Source organism: Micropterus dolomieu, linkage group LG22 (genome assembly GCF_021292245.1).
Source record: "Micropterus dolomieu isolate WLL.071019.BEF.003 ecotype Adirondacks linkage group LG22, ASM2129224v1, whole genome shotgun sequence".
NCBI classification, from domain to species: Eukaryota; Metazoa; Chordata; class Actinopteri; order Centrarchiformes; family Centrarchidae; genus Micropterus; species Micropterus dolomieu.
Genome location: NC_060171.1, coordinates 30,101,152 through 30,127,014, shown reverse-complemented (window position 1 = coordinate 30,127,014; position 25,863 = coordinate 30,101,152). Strand labels below are relative to the sequence as shown.

Sequence of the window (25,863 nt, the reverse complement as noted above, 5' to 3'; positions counted from 1 at the left end):
CCTCAACAGTGGTCCAATCAGTGTGGGTCAGTGAAAAAACACCCAGAGGGCCTTTAATCTGTTTAGTTCACAGTGAAAAGCACAAAAGCAGGGAATATTTTTTTATGAATTCATTCATTCATTAATTTGCATTTATATTTCCTTTGGGCAACAACAACAACAATGGAACAAAACAAACAAAAGTCCATCCATTGTCAACTGCTTATCCAGGGTCGCAGGGGGCTGGAGCCAATCCCAGCTGACATTGGGCGAAAGGCGGGGTACACCCCAGTCCATCGCAGGGCCACACATACACAAACAACCACTCACACTCAAACCTAAGGACAATTTTGGAGACACCAATTAACCTAGCCTGCATGTCTTTGGATGGTGGGAGGAAGCCGGAGCACCCGGACCCACGACCTTCTTGCTGTGAGGCGACAGTGCTAACCATTGAACCACTGCGCCTTCCTGTAAACAAAAGTACAATTACTTTTTCCCAACTGACCATGCTTTTTTTGTATGCATTACAAACTCCTACCAAAAGGTTGCGATGTCCATTCACAGTAAAAGTAGCCTACACTTTAAACAACTTGCGTTATTTAACAACACATCTCTTTTCATGGACAAGGGCAGGGTCTAGAGCTAAATAAATATTACATTACAATAATGAAAGTCATATCATCGGCAGGACTAGATCAGTCTAGGCTCATCTGTGCGTCTCCCAACAGTTTTTTGGGCGATAGATCCTCTAATGGTATTCTAAAAACATTTCTGATGTGTTTTTTAAAACATTATGAGAAATTAATGAATAAAATCACCTGTGTTGGTTTACCATAGGAACATTTCTTCAATGTGTAAAATAAGGAAAGATGAAATTACACTAAGATAAAACAATTACAGAACTCTGTTACAGAATATATTCTAACCAGTCCTCATTTACATCCTCATGACAGAAGAAAGCAAACAGAGAGTCAGAAGAAGAGAGACTGTCAACTTTGAAGGTCACTTGGGGTCAAAGAGGTCTGAACAGAATCAGACACTTCGAAAAAAAAAAGACATTTTAAAATCGTGCACATGATTGATAAGCTTTTGCCAGGTTCTCTCACTTGTGACTTGTTTCTTTACTCTTTGTGAGAGCAGAAAAGGCAGAAGACTAACAGACCCAAGGAGACGAGGCAGAAGTGAATAATGAGCAGAGATGCAGCACTTTACATTTTGTGCTGTCCTGTCAATGCGATGTTGTCTACAACCTTTCTTGCCGCCTAGCGACCCTGACCCTAACCCGGGTCAAGATGGATGAACAGCAGCTCATCCATCTTGAGTTTTAGCGTCATCATTTATCTCCTCAATCTTTTCTTATGGTAAAATCATTAAGCAAACACTGATTCAAAAAATGTTCCCAGGTTTCCACAAGTTAAACGACAGTTAATATTTTCATCAACACTGACACTGGAGTGCCCACCAGCAGAAAGACCCGTCTCTACCTCCCTCTTGTGGACAATTTGCATCATCATCTTTAAAGGTGAACTGCACACTTGAGAGAGTCAAGCTGAACCCTTGTACAGGATTTGAGAGGTCCAGTTGGTGAATCAACATCACATTTATATTCTCTTTGTGGAATTCTTCTTATCTTTTTTGTAATAATGATGCCAGGTCTTTATGGTCATGATGCTCATATGTTTCCATTAAACTCAACCACTTTGTTACTCGTTGTTTATAATGTCCAGTTTTCACTTGTTGGAAGGTTTTCTGTCTATTCCAGTGAACATCAGGTCTGTTCATATTATTCTGATTGTTTATATGAAGTTCACTTCTGTCATGATGTAGCCTGCATGTTGTTTTCTTTTAGGCTAAACTTTTAATTCTATCAAGTATATATATATAATATTGTATTGATTTAGTTAATTCCACATTGAATGCAGCTCTACAGCTACAGAGGTTTTTGAGTTTTTCATAAGAATGAGAAAAAGTCAGGGCTGTCCCCACATGAGTTTTAAGTTTTGTGCAAACTGAGATGATTGAGATACTGACCCGACATATGCTCTGTGGTTTCCAAAGGAGAATTGGCCTTGAATCACCGGTGAAATGAAACACATGGGCTATTACTTCTGGACGAAAACAACAAAATAACAAAGCTGCCCATGTGCAGCCTGTAGTAAACACCTCCAAGGAACAATAATGGGAAAATCCATGGCATCCATTTTTTCGGGGACATGACATAATAATAATAAGAAAAAGTGATTCAGCCTCATTTCTACTAAAACATTCTTGTAATGAGGGGAGGTGAGCTTTGCAGTTGAAAAACATATATTCATAACTCATAGCCTATATTCTGGCTGTCAGTCTAGCTCAATCTCTGAATATGAAACGAAACTATTAGACGCTTTTTACCAAAACACAAAGCTGATCACATTTAAATTTAAATATAGGCTACACTGACAATTGGATTACAGGTAATAGATATACTACTTTGATGCATTCGGGCTCAAAAATTACTTCCTCAATTAAAAAGAATATTAATGGCTGGCTATAAATTGCGGTGTTCATGCAAAAACACCGCGTCGAGCAGCAGTTTCACTTTCATTTTTCTTACTTAAAGGTAACAAAAATGACACACCGGGCGTGTTGTCGTTTCGTTTTACCCTGCGGTTCATTTAGAGGTGTTACGGTTTTGTTTTCCGTTGCTCACAGCTGTGTTTGGGTCTGAGTTTCGTTTCTGACTGACAGACAGCTGAGAGTTGAAAGTGAGCTGTCAGTCCTCCGGTGCCACTGCGGCATCATGTTTTCATGGGGAGAGGACGGTCTGTGGGGCTTTAGGTTAAAAGACGGCTCAGTTGTCGACAGTAGGGCAGCAGGGGCCGGGGTTCAGTATTCAAACCTCGGCTATCACATCACGGATCTGTCCGCAGGTCACAGGGCGCTCGCTTTCCTCAAAAGTAATGGGAACTCGTTCATCATTCGCATGAATGTGAGCGAAGATGGGAGAAGAGTGAGAGGGAAACAGAGTGAGTATCATCATGTTATGCTTCTGCTTGTAAATTTATCCATGTCACGCATGTTGACTCAGCCTCTTCCTTACAAAGCTCTTGCTTTTGGAAATAGGTTTAGATCGTATCTTTTCTTGTTTGAAGCAATGATGACAATAACCAGCTGCATCCACGTACGCCTGCTGTGTTTCTGTGTTCTTCCAGAGTTTGTCAACTACAAAGAGAAGATCCAGGCTGTGAGTTGTGGCGATGACACGGTCACACTGCTGTCTGAGCGAGGCAGCATCCTCTGTGTGGACGCAGCTCACACTTACATTCCTAGGTAAGGAGAAACTAAGTGTAGCCTATGCTGTCAGTCAGTGTCCAAATGTGTAACTAAGTGTTTGAGCTCTGCTCTGGTCTGCTTCTTGTTCTCTCAGGCCCCTGGAAGCTTTGAGTAACATACCAGTTTCTCAGGTTGCTTGTGGGGGCCAGCATGCGGTTGCCCTGACCAAAGGTACAGTAGACTGCTGTAATGTGCAAGCTGAAAGGATGAATACATCTGGTACATGTAGCTCTCTGCCCTCATGTCAACAGAATCTAATTAGTCAGCACATAGACATATGTGAAAATGAAATATTGTAAATACTTTATTGTTTAGTTGAAGAACGTATAGCCTACTAGACTCAGACCAGATTACAGTATTGTAGATTGCACTACGGAGCTCTTTAAGTCATGGTGATTTCTTCACAGATGGTCATGTATACACATGGGGCCAGGACTCCAGGGGCCAGCTGGGTCTGAGGGAGAGGAATTTAGGCCCCAATTCACCCCAACACCTCCGATCTCTGTCAGCGATCCCCCTGGTTCAGATCGCTGCAGGGGGAGAGCAGAGCTTCGCCCTCTCTGTCTCTGGAGGTGTGTTCGGCTGGGGCAGAAACGACTGTGGACAGCTCGGGCTGGGAGACACAGCAGGTAAGAAAGTAGTCATTATATCTTACATCTATTAAAATACATACTGTCTGTGTGACATGTAAACCTGAATTTTGATTTCTTTTCTGTAGACAGACATACACCAACTCCTGTTCATTGCCTGAACATGAAGAAAACTGTTCAAATTTCCTGTGGAAAGGACCACACTGCCGCCCTGACAAAGGTTAGACAAAGAAAGCTGCTAACAATTTCTGCTACAGTACACAAAATTGCGAGTAGCTGCCGAGATTCCTGATGTGTACTCTTTGCTCACTTGTTGCTTGTTCCTTGTCCACTCCTTCCTTGTGTACTGTATTGTAGTGTTATTAGAAAGCTTTTAAACAAAAAATGGAACAAATGGAAGGATGGAATAGGTTTTAACTGGTCTTGTGAACCCAAGGCTCCATTTTAAAGGCCCTTGTGCGAAAATATAAGTGTGGAATGTTAAATACTGAATTTTTGCATGAATTCAGTAAGAAAACTAACACAATAGATTGACCAATGGTTATTCAACAGTCTCTTTTCACCAGTATTTTGTAGGAACTGCAGACTCACTTAGAGCAACGCCTTTCACACATGAGTAGTCTTTGGATCCACGGTTACTGTAAAAATGTTTAGTGCAGCTTTAAAAGATTAGACTTACACTGAGCAATAAAAGCCTAATGATTTTTTTTCATTGATCGATAAATTGCTGGTTGTCTGGTTGCTTCCTTAGGACGGTGCAGTGTTTACATTTGGCTCTGGTACATATGGACAGCTTGGGCACAACTCTTTCAGCAATGAACTACGACCTCGGCTTGTTGCAGAGCTCTGGGGGGCAAAGGTCACCAAGATTGCATGTGGACGGTACAATATATCACATTTAATAATGCAGTAATTCCGGCATCATTATTCCCCCTCAAGTTTTCCAATTGTGTTTTCCATGCAAGGACCATAAAAGCTGTTTTTAAATCGACTTGTTCTCCCTCTGTTAGTTCAAAAGGACACAGAAACTCTATAGACTGTTAAAAAGTGAACTCCTCACTGAAGAGGAGAAGCTGACAATTTTATTTTGCTTAGTTGCATCAAAATTATATCCTACAAAGGATACTAAAGGACAGTACCCACTCCAGCCACAGCCTATTCCCCCTGCTGCCTTCTGGGAAGAGATATAGAGGTTTCGGCTGCCGCACCACCAGACTGCAGAGCAGCTTTTCCCCCAAGCTATCAGACTTTTCAGCTCAAATCCATCTTTAGCAGTGCTCCATTAAATATAGTTTATTTATGTTTACCATTTTTATAATGTTATGTACCGGAAGGGAGTTACAAACAGTTTCACTCTATAATAAGTTATGTTGTGCCAAATAAATCTACTTACAGTACCTACAAACCTTTAGATTTTGAAAGATATTCTGCTCAGTGTTTCATCACAACATCAGAAGAGCCAGGAAGACAGAAATAATCTGAAAATTACTCTACAACATCTAATCTATACCTTATGATGTGTGCATAGGGGTTGTTTCAGAGTATTACTGTGAAAACAGTTAGGAAACTCCAATGATGCTGCAGTAAAACCAACTTGTGAACAGTGACACCCAAAAACTACTTAAATTATATCTTAAAGAGGTCTGGAAGTTGCTCCATTGAAGTATATTTATTAATGTCTCTCATAACATTAAAAATCTTGTTTCTAATATATAAAATTTTCAGACATCACACCTTAGTGTTGACAAACTCTAAAAGGGTCTACTCCTTCGGGTGTGGAGAGCAAGGGCAGCTGGGACACGGACAGGAGAGCCATCCGTCTGTGCCGCTACCTGTTCAACTACAAGAAGGTAACGACACTTCTGTAATAAGTCAATGACATCATGTGAATGCAATGAATGACTTTATGAAGGAGATGACACTTTTATTCTATTACTGTTCCAGACGCTGCTGATGATCCTAAAATTACAAACATCTTCGCAGGAGGAAACTGTTCGTTTGCAACATGCACGACGAATGAGGTACCGACACAAATACAGACAGTACAGGCCGTGGTGGTAGGTGTATAACAATGTGAACATCAACTCAACTTGTTTCTTTCATAGGAGGTTCATGAGGGCTCAAACATTGCCAGTGTCAGCAATGTCCCACAGCCTTGTCTTGATGATATGATTGACAGTTGGACCTCTGAAGGTGATTCAAAGGCATGGAAAAAGATAAAACAGTAAGTGTAATGCAGTAGCAGTTTTGTTTCCAATATTTAATGGAAATGTGAAGTAGCCTGATGTTTAATGACTCTTATCACTGATATTATTCTTTTGGATCCAAAGCTTGCTCCTTTTATCTGTGTAATTAACTGAAAATGTAAAATCTTCACAGGGAAATCCACAGGATGTTTTCCTCTGCATCTTGTGTGAATAAAAGCTTCCTTGAACAACGGTAAACACAACACATCTCCGCATGCTCATCACTGCTTCTCATCCGGTGAATTATGACATTTACTTGTTAGCCATGTTAGCAGCATGGCTCTGCGGATGACAATCTGTCTGTTGGTCCACTTTGGTCTCACTCAGATGTTACCAACTATGGCCTTTTTTTCCTTTTTAGCAAAGATCAACATTTCCAGACTTCACCAAAGAACTCCGGCCTGAACTTGTCACTTGCACGACGTGCTTTCAAGAAACTGGTAAAGAAGGACAATGTTTTGGCAGAGGTATGAAAGTGAAATGTATGTAATATGTATGAAATGTTTTGTCTTCTTAAAGTTGTTTACTTTGATTATATAAACTATAATAATACTGGTAAAATAGCAGGGTGTATTTAACTCTATAATAACAAGCCTGGTAACTCAGATGCTTGCAAAAATGAGTCCTCATATTTTTCCTTCTAAACACCATCCTGAATATAGATACATGCACTCTGCATACCTGAACCACATTGTTGGTTGGAGAGTGACTCTTGCAGTCCTTTTCAAACTAACAGGTTGAGGCTGCGGTCCTGCACTTGCTTCCCTCCATTGATAAGAAGCCAGTGGGAGTGGAGGGGTTGAGGATCTTCCTGCTTCTCAATGAGCTTCTGCATGTGATCCGGAGACACAAACGGCGCCACACGACAACGAAGCTCTCTGAGGCGGTCGCTGCTGCCGTACTAAGCTTGTCTGCTGAAAGTCTCCAGGTCATAGGTACAGTTACCACTACACATGTAACATCAGCCCAGTATCTTTGTTTATATCTTGTTTTTTAATCCAATGCAGTGCTTTAAAGTTATAATCAAAAAATGAAACCCAATTTTATTTTGCTTTTTTCCTGCAATAGACATTTATGTATTTACATTCAGTAATTACTGCTACATTCACTAACAACGTGGCATCACCAGACAAATCTCTCAGTTCATTTTAGATTTCCAGGGTACTTTATCAAAAGACGCAGACTAAAATGCCTCTTGATACAACTGTAAAACTACAATTAAAAGCGTAGTCCCTATTACTGTCCCTTCTACTGGCCGAGTGTGGCTTCACATTTTGAAAAATAATAGCCGATCGCCAGGTCTAGTATTTATAGAAGTTCTTTGGGCGTATAAAACCTATTAAAGCCCACATGAGCTAGTTGTAATACTCATGCTTAGAGTATACGCATACAAATCTAAATGTTAAAACTTTTGTCCATATCGACATGCATCAGTTAGATTCTCCACAATTCACTCATTCATTCATTGGTTTTGTGGGAACAGAAATAAAGACCCGTCCCAAAAATTTTAATTATTATTGAGTAACTTAATTTTTTAAATAATTTCAGTTTGTTTGGTTGTGCTGTAAAATGATACACAAGGTCTTCATTTGGGATCTCTGACACAGTAGCTTCTCAACGAGTGTTCCTTGGCCACACCTACTGTAGCTAAAAGGATTATAAGGTTAATAGATGTTAGGTATGTCTCTGACATCTGCTCTTTGGAACATGCTTACTGACATGTCTGCAAATCTCCATGTTGTCTTCTTCAGGGAACTGGTGGTCCTCACTGTCGTACTCCACCATGGTTAAACATGTTAAAGTGTGGAAGCATGCCCTCTCAGTGATCCTGTCCTTTGAGCCTGTTCCTCGCCACTCTGGAGTCAAGAACCTGCTGCTAGTCCTCCAGTATATGTACAATGTTAGTATCAGTTGTTACTGTATTTTCTGTGTCACAAAGCACAATAATAAACCAGTAATACTACTTACTGTTACTACAAAATCAAATGTTTTACATTATTGAACGTTTCACCCAATAAACAAACACTTGTTTTAAAGGCCAACAGCAAGATTCCAGAACCTAAAAGGATGCCAGAAAGCGACTTTTATTTGTTGACTGACACAGACTTTCTTTGTGAGGATCTGCTGCTTTGGCGTTTACGGTCACAACACAAGGTAAAAATATATTTAATTAATTTGTTTGTGAGCTAAAGCCATCATCATGTACATCATGGGTTTGAATTCACTTCATGATAGTTGTCAAGTGATCCCCTGCTTCTGTTCCCCTTTGTTTCTGTCACTTTTCAGACACTGTTCATTCAAGTAAAAAACACATTTAAAGAAATTCTGTGATCTTAGGGCCGTGTTATTATCGTTAACACATTAATTAACGGCGACAATTATTTTATTTCATGTTAACACAATTATTATTATTATTTTTATTTTGAATGTCTGTTGCTCACTGGCTCTGAATACACATGCAGCCAAACCATGGGTCACAGGAGGGGCGGGATGTTGATCAGCCTGCAAATCACCCACCCAAACAAGCAGTGGAGGGAGGCTTCAGCAGACTAGGCTGGATGCAGTGTGTGGGAGAAGTAGATAAACAAAAGCAAGACATACGAACAAATGCCATAGTGAAGTGGATAGCTACACACTGCATGCTGATTAGTAATGGGGAAGATGTTGATCTTGGCCCCGCGGGGTTGCTCTTTGCTCCGGTAATCAGACAGGGAGGCAAGCGCTCTATGGATAGAAACCATGGCAACGGTTTCTGTGCGCTACACAGCAGTAGCCTTTTTAACTTAAGATAAAATTACAGGCTACATAACTTTACCTGACCCATGAGAATTACCTCCTGTTGATGTCCTATTTAGTAAACACATAGGAAACTCACAAACAGTGAGGATCAGTCTCTCTTCCAACGCGTCACGTATAAAAAGTTTAAGACAATTCAACTAACCAATGTGGGCGCAGACACCGGGAGAACATGCATTTGTTGCCCCAGCCACACAGAAAGGCCCGGCTACACATGTGCTAACCACTGCACCACCGTGTCGGTGTCTGACACATACACACACACCGTCATATTGAAATCAGCGTGCTAGCTAGAGCTCATCACTTAAGCAAACTCTCTAAAGTGCAACCACATCGGCAAGACTTCGTGGCTGTTTGGGCGGAGTCAGATATGCCGTTAGAAAAAATAAAAAGCTACGTCAAGCAGCTGGAGGCTGTACTAAAAAAGATTCATTAGAAGAAATGAACAGTTGGCCTAATCAAGCAACCTATTTAATAGAGGCCAATTCATAGTACGTACTGCAACAATACATTCATTGTGCATTTTACCCATAAATAATTTCACACAGGGGAGACGGGTATGGTTGTGACATGGGGAGAGTTGTAACGACAACAAATCCACCAATTAGAGATAAGATAGGAGTCATGTGATAATTTCAGTATTGACCTACATCCTCCATGATCAGGCATGGTGGTTATCAAGTCTGGAGACATGCACATTCAGAATATATAGATTATATTTTGTTTAGTAGCCTATCTATACTATTGTAGGTAAAATTGTATGACATAGTAGATTAAAATGTTGTTTCTTAGGCAACATGGGATCCATTTTTCCCTTACTAATTTCCCACTACTATGCTAATAAAGCTAGCTAAACAATGGCTGACAGGGTGGGTGGTTTGAAACGTGTTACAACATACAACTAGAGCTTTCTTGATTTTATGCAGTCTGGGCCAACCAAGCCTGTGCTCCAGGGTTACCAGCATTCATTTGTCAGAACTGTGACCAGTACTTCCCATTTGCATGTTGTTCACATGTTGGTGTGTGTTTCGGCACCCAATCTTTTGCCTACTCAGTCTCCACTTGTGAGGCAGAAAAGAGTACCGGCAGCTTGTGAGAAGTGCCAGTGCACAAGAAAAAGTCCCAGTACACCAAAGAGCAAAATGGACTTTGGAAAAAATTAAAACAGATTTCACATATATGTATTGTGTTGCAGAGATATCTACTGACGTTAGCATGCTAATGAGCTAATCTGACAATAAATTTACCTTCTACCTTTTCACCTCAAAAGACAATTGTCCGATAGTACAGCCCCCTCCCCCTCCCCCCATGGTTTCACCTGAGAGATGTGTGCAAGCGGATTTGTTACGTTCCACAAGCTCTCATAGCTTTTTTAGTCTGGTTTAGTTTACTTTTATTGTCTAATAAATAAACAAAACAAACTCACAGAATGTCAAGAAAGAAAATATTCTTACTCCAAACTTGCCTTTTCCCCTTTCAGAACGGGAATGCTGAGCCTCTTATCCTTTGTAACTTTCCATTTGTGATGGATCTGCAGTCAAAGAAAATGGTTTTTGACAAGAATGCTGAATACACAAAGGTAACTGAAGCCTTGAACTGTGCCTCCTGAGAACTAGCCTTTGCACACATTACTGTCAGGGTCAAGATATTGCTTCATCAGGATCTGCTTTTTTTTCCAGTGTGTATCATTGCAGTATGATAGAATACTTGTTATCTGTGTGAGAGAGACACTGACGTTAGCTGTCAGTCACACAAAAATGGTAAAGTAAGCAATGAGAAATTATAACTTGAAATTTATTCCAGTTGGAAACAATGAGGCACGTCTTCTTCTGGGGTTCTCTTTTGGAATTTGTATGCTCACCACCTGGAGCCCTGGTCTTTATACTGGACCTGAGGAGAGCATCAGTTTTGGAAGACACCTTTGACCAACTGGCTGCTGCTCATCACAATGACTACAAGAAGCCACTTGTGGTAAACATGTAGTTTTGATCTGATACACACTAAAAGCTTGAAGTCACACTAAAAGCTTGCATTACTGTTTAGTTACTCTTGTATAAGGTACTATTTCAGTAAGAAAACTTAGTTTATGCCCTTTTGTCTTCTAGGTTTTTTTTGATGAAAACCGTACATTTGATGAGGTTTCCATAAAAGACTTCTTCTACGAAGTGTTTCACGAGATGGTGTCAACTGAATCTGGAATGTTCATGTTCAACAACTCTACGAAAGACAGCAAAACGCTGGCGTGGTTCCCTTCCACAGTAAGACTTTAGATCCTCATTCAAGAAATAATTTTTGACCAAAAGACATCACTGTATTTAATTGATTTCCCTCTGATGTTAATAAGTAATAATGAAACAATATTCACTTCAGATGGTGTTACCTCATAAAAAGTCACACATCATAAATCCTATAGCAATGCATATGGCAGAATTTCTGGTTTTCTGATACAAATTGTCTCTGCAATCAACACCAGGCTACACAGGAGGACCAGAGATACTTCCTGTTTGGGGTTCTGTGCGGAATGGCTTTGTACCACCGGTGCATCATATACTTACCCTTCCCACTGGCTCTGTTCAAGAAGCTGCTCAGTGTAAAGCCTTCACTGGAGGATATGATAGAATTCAGCCCATGTGTTGGAAAGTAAGAGGAAATAAATTAATATTTCAATCAGAGATCTTTGGTTGTAGGTGTTGATTTCTGGTCAGAACATATTCTAAACGTTGCACAGTCTTCTAAAATTATTTATTTTATTGTGTTTCAAGGAGTCTGCAGGACATTCTTGAAGACTGCAACGATGATGATGACCTATACATGGATTTTTCAGTAGGTGTTTCACAGATGGCCAATTACTTACCTCATTTATCCTCTTGATGACAATCCATTATCATATCTCAAAGCAGTGATATCACTATCTTCATCTTTCTTATAACTGATTAACAGGTCAACTGGGATGGGACAGAGGTTGATCTTGATCCTCAAGTTCCTGGAAATCCAGTGACGAGTCGAAATAAGTGAGACTGTAAAAAAAATTCTAAATTGTGTATGTGACCTGCATCCAGATCAGCACTGTCTCAGAGAAATGTTTGTTGAAACTTTAATCTGCTAAACAGGAAGGAGTTTGTGGACGCCTACGTGATTCATGCATTTAATACATCAGTGGAGGGTGTGTTTCATGAGTTCAAGCGAGGCTTCTACCTGGTGTGTGACCGGGATCTGGTCAAGCTGTTTCGGCCAGAGGAGCTGCAGGAAGTGCTGGTGGGCAAAGACTTCCGTGACTGGGCAAAGCTGAAACAGGTATCAGTTCAAAACAAGAGCTCCTTGTTGTTTTGTTTTCTCTGTAGCTGCATCCCATGTGCTTGATTTGAAAACTTCAAATGATTCTAACAGTGTATAAGTAATTGTAACGGTCTGCTTCACGTGTCATTAGAGCACAAGTTATGAGGGGGAGTACCACGTTGGCCACCCCACCATACAGATGTTTTGGGAGGTTTTTGATGAACTAACTGAGGATCAGAAGAAGGCTTTCCTTTGTAAGTATTGTACCTTTTTTAACATAAACACCATTGCAATTTAATCATACATTGCATCTGTTAGACTAGACTTGTTATGTATGCGCTGAATAAGTTCAATATTGTTTTATCCCCCAAACTATTTCAATCTAAATGGTTCATGAGAGTTTTTACACTCATTGTCCTGTATCTGGTAAGTCTTTGGATAATGCTCTTCACAGAAGAAAGTGAGCCGCTTGTAATCAATAAAGGAATAATTCTAGTTAGCATGAGCAACGATAGCATTATGTCTGAATCGACTGTTTGACCTCAGGGGAGGGCAGTGGAGAGCTCAACATAGCATAAAACTCACCAATTACCACTTTTCCTTCCACTAGGGTTTGTGACAGGTTTTGAAAGAGAGCCTATTCTTGGCTTGGAAAAGATCAAGATGACAGTCAGAGTTGGACAAGTCCAGGACCTCTCCTATGACCAGCACTACCCTGAGACACACACGTGTTTCTCAATCCTGGAGCTGCCCTTATACTCAACCAAGGAGATCATGCAAACCAAGCTGACAGAGGCGCTGAGAAAAAATAGAAGAATCTGCAAGTGATGGCGGGACTGTACCCCGACTACTCACTGTATCTGTACTGAACAGAGGATGCAACATTGTTATTGAGCATTTTGTAAATGGCGGACCAAAGAGCAGCCTTTGTAGCTACTGCTAGTGTATTAGCAAACATGAAGGGTTTAAAATACTTGATGATGATGAAGTGTGTGGTGGATGGATATGAACAATTCATAACTTCCTCATAGTGAAAATACTGGTATAAATAGTGTATGTATACTGCATATGTGGCAGATAAATCTTGAGTAAGTTATTTAATTATATTTCATTTCAGTTTCCCCAGGGAGAAAAAAAAAAGTGTTGATATATGTTGATACCAAGTTGAACAATACAAAATAATTGCATACAGCAAACACTGACTGATGTTTCATTTATCAAGTGATTATTCTTAAACTTTAATGTATGAAAATATTTGTTACATGTAAAGGTTTTCATGTTGGAGCAATAAAATACTATTCTTCTGTATTTCTCAGCTGTGGAATATCTAATAAAACATATTAGATATAGATAAACACTGCATTGTAAAACTGCTGTCTAGGTAAATATTAAATTAAACTGCAGCATCCCTTGCATATAGACAACACAACAGTCCATCACTATTTTATGCTCATTTTCATTCTCCTTAGTCACACCCTTGTACCATACATCTAAAGGTTATTGGTTATTGAGGGTACATACATGGATTATAAATCTAATTTTTTTTTAACAAATACAGAGCAACTATCCGCATTCGTATTGCTGCAAATAATTAGCTGGGTCAATATAAGTTGACGCGATATAATGCAACTCATACATAAGTATTAGAGTTAGGTAGTGTACGCCTATAGGGTATAAACCAAGTCTGCACTGAATGAGCTAATGCCACCCCATATATAATTGTATCTAATTTTGATTGCCTTCTATCTTTAGTAATACTAATGTAGAAACATTATTGATGGTGGTGTATAAGCACTCATATATATATGTGTATAAATACTGAACACAATTATAAACGCAACACCTTTTTTTTTGCCCCCATTCATCATGAGCTGAACTCAAAGATCTAAGACTTTCTCTATGTACACAAAAGGCCTCAAATATTCACAAATCTGTCAAAATCTGTGTTAGTGAGCGCTTCTCCTTTGCCGAGATAATCCATCCACCTCACAGGTGTGGCATATCAAGATGCTGATCAGGCAGCATGGTTATTGCACAGGTGTGCCTTAGGCTGGCCACAATAAAAGGCCACTCCAAAATGTGGAGTTCCATCACACAGCACAACGCCACAGATATCGCAAGTGTCTTCTCTCCTGTGTTTATGGCATATAAATTAGTGAAAAAAAGGTTTTCCCATATTCTTTCTAAATTCAGGTGGGGGGGAAGTTTTGTCAGGCTTTTTTTTTGTTGTTGTCAGGATTAAGTGTTTGCTGTTGTAATACTTATTTCAGGCACAAGAGGCCGAAGTGCTCCACTACCCCATGTTCTAAAAGGACTAAAACATTTTCCTGGAAGAACTTTTTCCGTGAGGAAAGATTGCCCTTGCAAACCATATTTTTTTCACCTGATCTTAAGTCACAAACACAGGAGAGAAAACGATTTGGTTCAGACTTAAGAGACTGAACACGAGATTTATTGTTCTCACTTCCCTCTCAGGGATTGCATAAAAATGATGGAAAATTATTTAAAATCCACATTCAGTGCTAGCTTGTTATCTACTCCCACCAAATGCCTCGTAAAAGAAGAAAAGGGACATAATTGGGCTTTTTGTAGAAGACAAGTTTGCTAAGTGTAGGCCTAAGTAGGCTACCCTGTAGATAGACGATGTGAGCTTTTCAACCAACTAACCCTGAGTTGACCCTTTTTCACGTTCTGTATTTCTCAATCATCATACGCAGTGCTGTCCTCATAAACAGCAGTCATCAACTTCAGTTTCATTTTCGTTTTTCTTTCCCCCTCATATGTTATAAAGCTCCTCCTTCCTCGCGAGTTATTTTCGTTTCGTCATGTTCGTGTATAGTTTTGTTTTCCTTTGCTCACAGCAAAGTTTGCTTAATTAACCAATCGAGTTTCGTTTCTGGCTGACAGACCTGAGTCATATAAATCAGCTGTCTGTCTTTCAGAGCCACTTCAGCAAAATGTTTTCATGGGGAGAGGACAGTAAGCAGGGCTTTCGGTCGAGAGATGGAGCAAATATCTCAGCAGGTGATGGAGTTCACCTTTTAAACCTCAGTTTCCGCATCACGGATCTGTCAGCGGGTCACAGCGCGCTCGCCTTCATCAAAAGTAGCGGAGACGCGTACATCATTCGCACAAATGAGAGCAAAGACGGGAGGAGAGCCAGAGGAAAGCAGAGTGAGTATCTGTTTAATGTTCCTGTCTTTACATGAACTTAACTTCTTACAAATATCTGGCAAAGGGGAGCTCTCTTTTTCGCTTCATTAATCCACTGTCCCCTGCTGTGTTTCTGTGGATTGTGTACTCACAGAGTTCGTGAAATGTCAGGAGAAGATCCAGGCTGTGGGTTGTGGCGATGATTTGGTCACACTGCTGTCTGAGACGGGCAAAGTGCTCTGCGTGGACACAGCTCACACTCCTTTGATTCCACGGTAAGGCAATTGGAGATATCTGGTAAAAATGTGGTTTTGATTGTCTTTAGTAAAAAAAATTGCACTTGGTAACAAACTGATATTTAAAGACGTTTAAGACAACGGTGCAAAAGGTCTTACAGTAGCCTATCTGTTTGTTTGAGCTCTGCTCTGGTCTGCTTCTTGTTCTCTCAGGCCCCTGGAAGCTCTGAATAACGTACCAGTTTCTCAGGTTGCTTGTGGGAGCCAGCATGCAGCTGCCCTAACCAAAGGTACATTAGACTGCTGTAAGGTACAGGCTGAAAGCAACATTCTGTTGGTTCCTACCACAGTTGTAGCTGCTGTTCCTCGGGCCTAGACACAAACAGAGAAAATGCTAAACATATTTTATCCATATACAACCAGGGCTGTAGTTAAGACTTTCAGCACTCTCCCTTCCAACATTCATACTCACTGGATAGACTTGGTAAACCCTTGACTCAAAGTCCAATAGTTGCTAAGATGAAAGTCCAAGATGATAATAATAATTATATATAATACAATGTGTTTATATAGCACTTAAAGAAGGGGCAGGTTGTCAGGAAAGTCATGGTGATTTCTCCACAGATGGTCATGTATACACATGGGGCCAGGATTCCAGGGGCCAGCTGGGTCTGGGGAAGAGGAAGTCAGGCCCCAATTCACCCCAACACCTCCGATCTCTGTCAGCGATCCCCCTGGTTCAGATCGCTGCAGGGGGAGAGCAGAGCTTCGCCCTCTCTGTCTCTGGAGGTGTGTTCGGCTGGGGCAGAAACGACTGTGGACAGCTCGGGCTGGGAGACACAGCAGGTAAGAAAGTAGTCATTATATCTTACATGTATTAAAATACATACTGTCGGTGTGACATGTAAACCTGAATTTTGATTTCTTTTCTGTAGACAGACATACACCAACTCCTGTTCATTGCCTGAACATGAAGAAAACTGTTCAAATTTCCTGTGGAAAGGACCACACTGCCGTCCTGACAAAGGTTAGACAAAGAAAGCTGCTAACGCTCTCATGTAAACTACCACATTTTATAGTTGGATATGAAAAATAAAAATGTTCTAACTTACTTTACAAATGACACTGAAATGATGGAACATATTTTTAATGCTTCTGGTGAAAATGAAAAATGAATCAAAAGTATAATTTTTGCAACACACATTTATTTGTTAAAGATTGAGTTTGCACTCAATCCACAAGTACAGGATGTATTTGCTGTGGGTGTCTATATTTACTCACTGATGACCACCAAATTAAGATGGTTGGATTTTGAATTCTTAATCCATATTTGAATATTATTCACAGTACACTGAAACTGAGAGTAAGATATAGACTTGGGAGCAGAGGCAAGATTAAAAAAGGTTATTAATTGATGCTTTTTGTGAGAAAAAAACATACACATTTCTTAGAATCCACAGATCTCTAAATAAGTAACCATAAACAATGTGTGAGTTTAAATTATAGTGTGAGTTTTAATTTGATTGCCTGTTTGCTTCCTTAGGACGGTGCAGTGTTTACATTTGGCTCTGGTACATATGGACAGCTTGGGCACAACTCTTTCAGCGATGAACTACGACCTCGGCTTGTTGCAGAGCTCTGGGGGGCAAAGGTCACCAAGATTGCATGTGGACGGTACAATAAAACTTTTATCAAATGATTTTGAACCACTTCAGCTCAGCACTGATGGAATTCCAACATGATTAGGTAGTTTTTACGTCTTCCAATTGTTTCCAGTTGTCATAGTTAAATAGATTTTTTAAATCAGATTGCCAGACCTCTCAGGTTCATTCAAAGGTTTCCAAGTGACGCAAGACGCAATAATAGAGAATACTAAGTTATTGAATGTCAGGCTATAAATCTTAATATTTTGAAAGGAGTTCTGTTGTTGGATTTGACAGCTTCACAGGAGGATACAGGAAAGGTGTGAGACTGCCTCTTCCTGTTTGTAATTCAACATTTGGCCAAACTTTCAGCTTCTGTGCATTTCACATCCCTTCTGTTGATCGTGCCCCGTTCCATCAACCATAGAGAGATTACTACACTAGCTATAGGCTAGTAGTGAAATGGAGGCTTGGAAAGCATCTTAGTTACGATACTGTTTGTTTGTGCTATATTGTTTTCTCAATCAGACATCACACATTAGTGTTAACAAACTCCAAGAGGGTCTACTCCTTTGGGTGCGGAGAACAAGGGCAGCTGGGACACGGAGAGGAGAGCCATTCGTCTGTGCCGTTACCTGTTCAACTGCAACAAGGTAACTACACTTCTAAAACAATTCAGTTGAAGTGTCCTTTTAGGTAACATTTATTTCTAGGGCAATGTATTTAAAACATAATTTAATAATTAAAACAAAAATTGATAGTGATGTGACAAAAAAAAATATATATATATAATTTTATAATTATATTAATAATTAAGGGGATATAAATTGTAAAAAGGTGGGTCTTTAGCTGGGATTTAAAAGGGGTGTTAGAGGTTAAAAGTGAGATGTAAGCTGTTTCACAGTCTGAGCAACAATGGCACAAGCGAATAAAGGGAGAGTCTGGCTGCTGCATTTTGAACTAGCTCTAGAAAATTGACCACTAGTGAAAGTTTTGGGACTGAGGAATGTAAGGAACTTGCCCCATTCTGTATTCCATTTAACATTTTATGTAATTGATAACCTCAGTGTTACTAGCACTGAGTTTATGTTATGACCACCAGTTTCAATCGTTTGTCATTTCGGCATGGTGGGTGGCTCTAAATACCCATGAGCCTTGTGCGCCATTGCCATGGAGAAGAACCCCGTCAGAGGTGCAAATCAGAACAGAAGGGAATTCAAAATGATTTATCGTTGCAGTGTTTGAGGCAATGCAGGAACATCGAATGGTTAAAATGGCAGTTCCGGAGGAAACCATGCCATACAGTCTTTCACGGATAGAGATAACTTTTGTTCTATTACTGTTACAGACACCACTAATGGTCCCATTATTAGAAACATCTATGCAGGAGGAAACTGTTCGTTTGCAACGTGCACATCTATTCAGGTACCAACACAAATACATACCATATAGATCATAGTTGTAGGAGGTGAAATAATAACTTTACCCCAGTTGTTTATAATGTAATTTTTCTAAACCAAAAATGAAAGTCTTCTTGATTCTTTTACAGGAAGTTAATGAGGAGTCAAACACTAATAGTGCCAACAACGTTACGCAGAACTCTATTGATGATATGATTGACAAATGGATCTCGAAATGTGATTCAAAATCATGGAAAAGGATAAAACAGTAAGTATAATACAGTAACAGTTATTATTTTTTCAGTTTGTGGAATAGTGTTTTATGATTGTTATTCAGTAATGTATTCTTCTAGTGTTCTTGACTAAAACTTATGAAACCTTCACAGGGAAATCCACAAAATGTTTTCCTCTGCATCCTGTGTGAATCAGTATTTCCTTGACCAAAGGTAAACACCATCTGTGCATGATCTTCACTTCTTCATATCTGGTGAATCAGTTTACATTTACATGTGCTGTACATGTACTTTTTGTCTTCATAGCAAAGATAAACATTTCCAGACTTCACCAAAATGCTCCGGCCTGGACTTATCACTTGCACAACTTGCTTTTAAGAAACTAGTGAGGAAGGATGATGTTTTGAAAGAGGTATGAAATTGAAATGTGACCTTACGTATGTTTGGTATGTATTTAGTAATTAAAGGGTGTTTAAAAACTTATAGCAATATTCTACTACTAGTTATTAAGTTATATTTTCTCGACAGGTTGAGGCTGCTGTTCTGCAGTTGCTTCCCTCTCTTGATGAGAAACCAGTGGGAGTGGAGGGGTTGAGGATCTTCCTGCTTCTCAGTGAGCTTCTGCATGTGATCCAGGAACACAAACAGCGATGGAGCACAGAGCTCGCTGAGGCGGTTGCTGCTGCCTTACTAAGACTCTCTGCTGAAAGCCTCCAAATCATAGGTACTGTGAGGCATAACTTTTTTAACTATTTGAATGTTTGAGAAGCTTCATTTGTCATTAGGATAATGTCATATTGTGCTCATTAGACCTACTACAAAAACTTGTTCTCTAGTGGTGATAATGGTGAAAAAAAGTGGGGTCTTGCTATTTTTCTGAATGCCTTTTAAATTCAGTTATGTGAAAGTCTGAACAGTTGATAAATATATATTTTTTTAAAACTAGACATCCAGTTATGCTACTGTGTAACCTAAAAATAATTTTAAAAAGCTTTCAACACTCCAGCGCAAGTGCTTTATATTAATTGTAGTAAGTTGTGTGCCTGTACGGAGTCTGGAGTGTGCCAATATAATTATTATAATAATTATTTTCAGATTATAAGAAATTAATAAATGAGTAATTGCAATTTATTTTGTAAAATAAATGCATAATTAATGTATTTAATTACTGTGTTACTTTTTAGAATTAATAATTGGGATATAAAATTAAATTGTAACACTTGCTTTAAAAAGGCTACTTTATGTTATTCCATGTATTTACCAGTTGTCGTGTGATGCACGGTGCTGCCACCTCTGCTATTTCCTGGAACAGGTGGCAAGAGTCGTGTGTCAGACCTTAACAGCTGGCCAATCAGAGCTCCTGCTGCTGCTCTGCAGAATGGACTTTTTATGTGGACACATCTTTACATTAAAGATGGATGTCAACAGATTAAAGTAGTTATGAAATAGAAATGGTGAAAGTCAAAGCAGGAGACAAATGTAATGAATATGATTGGCAGACAGATTAGTAGATAAGATTCATCTTGGGACTCTATTTTAAAGTTAAATTATTAATAAACAAATGTTATGCACTTCTTTTAATACTTAAAGTTCTTTACCACATTAATTGAATGCTAGTTTATTTGTTGGTTTTATTTATTTATAATAATTTGAAACTAGTAAGGCTAATAATTATCATTAATTATTCTGGTGCCACGCTCAAGACTCATAAATGTCACTTCTGCTCATTATGAAATTACATTAATATCTGCAAATCTCCATGTTGTCTTCTTCAGGGAACTGGTGGTCCTCACTGTCGTACTCCACCATGGTTAAACATGTTAAAGTGTGGAAGCATGCCCTCTCAGTGATCCTGTCCTTTGAGCCTGTTCCTCGCAGTTCTGGAGTCAAAAACCTGATGCTAGTCCTCCAGTATATGTACAATGTTAGTATCAGTTGTCTTTTTTTCCTGTGATTTCAAACCACACGAAATACAATCCTAGTCAACTTTTTGTACAAATTATGCTTTCTACCAATTCCTACCAATCTTTCACTTAATTAATAGGGGTGTGGGAAAAATCGATACAGCATAGTATCGTGTTATTTTCCATGGCAATACTGTATCGATACACGAATGCCAAGTATCGATCTTTTGTTATATAAATTGCACATGAGAGTTTAACTTTTTGGTACTAAAATAATAATATCTAATGCTTTTTCAGTCTACTAGAAAACTCCACAGGACCATTTAGTGGACTGAAAAAGTGATATGAACCAACAGAGAAATGGATCTTTTTAGATAAAAAGACGTTGACAAAGTTTTACTTTGGGGACCTAATTTGAAATTGGAATAGGGTAATAAATTGCAATATATCGCAATATATTTAACATTGCAATAAAATCGAATTGCTGCATAAGTATCTTGATAATATTGTATAACTAACTAACACTAACTAAATATTCCTGTTTTAAAGGCCAACAACAGGATTGCAGGACGTCAGAGAATTCCAGAAAAAACTTTTTGTTTGGGGATTAGTGAAATATTTCTTGAAGAGGATCTGCAGCTTTGGCGTTCAATGTCAAAAATCAAGGTAAAAAAACCACAAGCCAAAATAAATAGTTTGAACCCATCTCAGGATGGCAGTCATATGATTCCTTCCTTCTCTTTCTCGTTGTTTCTGTCACTTCATGTGTGTTTATTTATGTAGATACAAAACTAATGTTGTTATCAAGGGTACATTTTGGTAAAAATAAAGACTGATATGCTCTTTTTTTCAGGATATGAATGATCAGCCACTAATTCTTTGCAACTTCCCATTTGTCATGGATCTGAAATCAAAGAAAATGGCTTTTGACATTAATGTGGCACACACTCAGGTAACTTAAGCCTGGAACTTTGCCTCATGGGAACTCAACCATTAAAGCAATATGGAAATCTTCAATGTATCAACTTTTATCAGTGTGCATTATGTGTAGTTTTAACGTTAGAAACTGGGTATCCTATCACAGTAGCAATATGGTCGGACTATTAACCTGACAACTTATAGACGCTAGCAACGTTATCTTAAAGCTGCACAATGGATCAAATAACAATGTGTAATAATGTGAAAGGGATCACTTCTAGTGACAAACCTACAGAGAATTATCACCTGACTCTGCAGTTCCCTACAGTATTACAGAACATTTAAGCATATTTTGGCTCACTCAGCTTTAAATAATAAAATATATAACAGTACATCATGTAAAAATGTAATTAAGATAGGAAATTGTATTGAATTGTATTACAGATAGAAAACCAGGTGCCTCCAAAGATGGTTTTCATCTGGCCTTATGGATGGGTTCCAGAGACTAATAGATTTGAACTGAAGCTGAAGCGAGCGTCACTTTTGGAAGGCACCTTCACACAACTGGCTGCTGCTCCTCACAGTGCCTTCAAGAAGCCACTTTTGGTAAATATTTAGTTTTGACCTGATGATTAGAGCATAGCCAAACTATTTTGTAGTTGTATCTATCTAACAGGAAGAATTGACACTTTTTCTCTTTCAGGTCTATTTGGATGAGGACACAAAAGTCACAGATGTCTACAAAAGAGACTTTTTTCACCACTTGTTTCATGACGTGTTTTCAGCTAAATCTGGGATGTTCTTATTTAATGACTCCAAAACACTGGCATGGTTCTCCTCCAAAGTAAGATTTATTTTTTAACCCTAGGATCATGATTCACTGTTTTTAATTGATTTCCTGCTAATGATGATAAGCAACAATGGAACAGTATGCAGTATTAGTTTGCGAACTTACAAACAATTTTTTTTGTCAGAGATTTTCATTGTTTCTACTTTCATCAATATAGGCAACAGAGGAGGACAAGACAAACTTCTTCCTGTTTGGGGTTCTGTGTGGATTGGCCTTGTACAACAAGAGTATCATACACTTACCCTTCCCACTGGCTCTGTTCAAGAAGCTGCTCGGTGGGGAGCCGACGCTGGAGGATATGATGGAATTTAGTCCAGCTGTTGGAAAGTCAGTATTCATCTAAATTTAGTAGTTCAAATTTGTGGTTTTATATTGTGATGCCTGAAAGGTTGCAATATGTAAATACAGTACAGTAAGCAAATAAACGTTTATTTTTATACAACTCAAATTCTTACTCTTTTTGTTAGGAGTCTGCAGTACGTCTTGCACTATGACGATGATGATCTAGAAAGCCTTTGCCAGAGTTTTTTGGTTAGTGTTTTACTCTAAACTATTGTCATCTTTTTCATTTATCTTTTTTTACTGTATTCCAAAGTCTTTGCAGTGATATCACCAACCTCTTCTCTTTCATAATGTATTAACAGATTGACTGGGATGGGACAGAGGTTGATCTTGATCCTCAAAACCCTGAAAAGCCAGTGACGAGTCAAAATAAGTAAGACAAAAATATTGAAGTCTAACTTGTGTATACGACCTCCATCCACATCAGCTGTGTCTCAGAGAAATGTTCGCTGAATTGAAAATGTATTCCTCTAAACAGGAATGAGTTTGTGGACATCTACGTGAATCACGTCTTCAACACATCAGTGGAGGGTGTGTTTCAGGAGTTCAAGCGAGGCTTCTACCTGGTGTGTGACCGGGATCTGGTGAAGATGTTTCGGCCAGAGGAGCTGCAGGGAGTGCTGGTGGGCAAAGATGTCTATGACTGGGCAAAGCTGAAACAGGTATCAGTTCAAAACAGAAGCTCCAACTAATTATCTATATCTTCACATGAGTGATTTCACTATGTAAAACATTATAATTTTATTTATAATTGTATTTTTTTGTTTATTAAATCAGAACACCCTTTATGAGTTGCAATATATTGGCCACCCCATCATGCAGATGTTTTGGGAGGTTTTTGATGAACTGACAGAAGACCAGAAGAAAGATTTCCTTTGTAAGTATTATATTGAACTAACATTTTCAACAGAATGTAAAGAAATACCAGTTCTGACATCATGTCAAAGATGTGTACAAGTTGTGTTGCAGAGATATCTACTGAAGTTAGCATGCTAACAAGCTAGCTAACCTCAAGAGGCGAAATTCCGATAGTATAACCCCAATTTCCAGTGTGACAGTCAGACATGTTAGGTGCTCATTAGGGGTGTATCAATTCACCAAATCCATGGTTCGGTTCAGACCTCAATTTTTATTTGATTATTATCATTATTATTATTATTATTATTACTACTATTACTATTTTCCATCTTGAGTTAATTAAACTAGTCTAAATTACTGTGTTGTCGGGGAGCTGCACCTTTTTACTCACCCCCAGCTCTCTCTGTAGCTCAGACAATCCCTGCTATCTGCATGTGTTAATCCATCCTTTCACCCAGATTCTTTGTCTCTGTCTTTATAATAACAAACAACAAACAACAGCTGTTTTGTGTGCAGGATCGCTCATTTTGCGTTTTACATTTCACTTGTGTTTTCTTGACGAATACTAGAATCATTGTTAGCTGCAGTCATTTAGGCATATGCTCCTTGTAAGCTTTTCTTACCCCCTTTTTCTTAAATAATGCTTCCTACTTTGGCAATAAAAATTGGCATTCAGTTTTAATTGTGCACTTTGGAGCTGTTCATTATGGCAATAATTCGGAGAGGGACTGGGCTACGGCTCTGTTCCATCCCAGTTAGTCAGCATGGACAGACAGAGCACAGGAACCTAAACACCTGAATGTAATCTGATTTATAATCATTATTGTCGATTATCATCCATCTATTCAACTAAATAAATAAATAAGTGCCATAACTACCATGGCTCAGCAGGCGATGATGTACAAAGATGGTAAAAGACAAAACTAACTTGAAAATCCCTACCTTCCCCCTGCGATTGTTTTTCAGGGTTCCTGACTGGTTTTCGGAGGGTTCCTGTGCTTGGCATGGACCAAATCAAGATGACGATTTTTGTTAAGCAAATTCAGAGCGCCTCTTACGATCAACACTTCCCTGAGTCTCTGACATGTCACTCATATCTGTACCTGCCCTTGTACTCAACCAAGGAGATCATGCGAGACAGGCTGACAGAGGCCCTGATACCAGAGAGAGGATTCTTGATGTGATTGTGGACCAACAGCTGCTGCACAGGCGCAGGGTGGGCCTGATTTTTATATTAGGATCTCCTTTCCTGGGGTACCTCACGATAAAAACAAAATCATTGTACTGGATGTACATGACTTGACGTTGTTAGTCTACTTTAAAAAGGATGACTGGAGAGCAGCATTTGCAGCCATTCCTCCTGAACAGCTCTACAGTGTTAACAGCATAACTGAAGGCACTTTAAAATTCTGTGTGATTTGTTTTTTTTTTGAAAATATAATATGCTATAATTTAACTGATTATTTAACAAATGTGCTGTGTCTCAGTAACAAAGTCTTATTTTTATGTGAAATTTTTTTTTTCTTAGTCCTAGTTTAAATAAACAAAAAATTATGTTCCAGTTTATTTGGTACAACTTTCTAAATCTTATGCAATCCACTACAACATTCATATTATAAACCTTATCTTTGTAAAGTGTGTCGGAGAAGTGTCAGTTGAGTTTCCAGTTTGTTTTTCTTTTGAATTGCATTCATATTATATGTTGAAAGCAATAAATGGGTTGAACAAGAATAGTATTTATGTTGTTACAGTCAGAGAAGCCTGTAGTTATATGTAAATTATGTGTCTCATCCTTTGTTTAAGTAATTTATTATGCACTTCATTCCTGTTGGGGGCCATTGTTATATTGTCATGACTGTATATCTGGTTTGTACCTCATAAATAAAAATAATATGAATGAATGTAGACAGGTTGATTCCAGAATATGTGCCTGTTAAGTATTTTATATGATTAAAGCTGCAATGAAGTCTGTTGCTGTGGGACAAAGTGTCATTCTTGGTGCTACCACCAGCCGGCGCCACAGTCAAAACTTCAAATACTACTCTGGCTTTAACGTTAACAAACACAATAATACACATAGTACATCTTACATTGAAACGGAATGTGAGAGCATAAATTGAACAG

At 38.9% G+C, this 25,863-nt stretch overlaps 2 protein-coding genes across 2 annotated transcripts; both read left to right on the top strand.

Annotated features, from left to right (window-relative positions):
- The first annotated feature begins 2,675 nt into the window (after positions 1-2,675).
- LOC123961283 (probable E3 ubiquitin-protein ligase HERC3) lies at positions 2,676-13,510 on the top strand. Its single transcript, XM_046036540.1, has 23 exons — positions 2,676-2,987; positions 3,174-3,291; positions 3,389-3,465; positions 3,702-3,923; positions 4,013-4,104; positions 4,636-4,766; positions 5,610-5,734; positions 5,829-5,905; positions 5,990-6,108; positions 6,264-6,323; positions 6,492-6,597; positions 6,867-7,065; positions 7,882-8,030; positions 8,168-8,284; positions 10,407-10,505; positions 10,730-10,897; positions 11,032-11,184; positions 11,400-11,566; positions 11,689-11,749; positions 11,867-11,937; positions 12,037-12,220; positions 12,354-12,456; positions 12,813-13,510. Exons 1-23 carry the CDS (start codon positions 2,762-2,764, stop codon positions 13,028-13,030), a joined length of 3,042 nt encoding a protein of 1,013 aa, XP_045892496.1. The 5' UTR covers positions 2,676-2,761; the 3' UTR covers positions 13,031-13,510.
- Positions 13,511-15,050: 1,540 nt separating this feature from the next.
- Positions 15,051-25,710, top strand: LOC123961284 (probable E3 ubiquitin-protein ligase HERC4). The gene is made up of 23 exons (XM_046036541.1): positions 15,051-15,376; positions 15,510-15,630; positions 15,805-15,881; positions 16,216-16,437; positions 16,527-16,618; positions 17,135-17,265; positions 17,763-17,887; positions 18,583-18,659; positions 18,784-18,902; positions 19,021-19,080; positions 19,174-19,279; positions 19,396-19,591; positions 20,643-20,791; positions 21,321-21,437; positions 21,625-21,723; positions 22,134-22,295; positions 22,393-22,533; positions 22,697-22,866; positions 23,007-23,070; positions 23,184-23,254; positions 23,360-23,543; positions 23,659-23,758; positions 24,706-25,710. The coding sequence occupies exons 1-23, from the start codon at positions 15,160-15,162 to the stop codon at positions 24,921-24,923; spliced, it is 3,018 nt and encodes a 1,005-aa protein (XP_045892497.1). The 5' UTR covers positions 15,051-15,159; the 3' UTR covers positions 24,924-25,710.
- Positions 25,711-25,863: the final 153 nt, after the last annotated feature.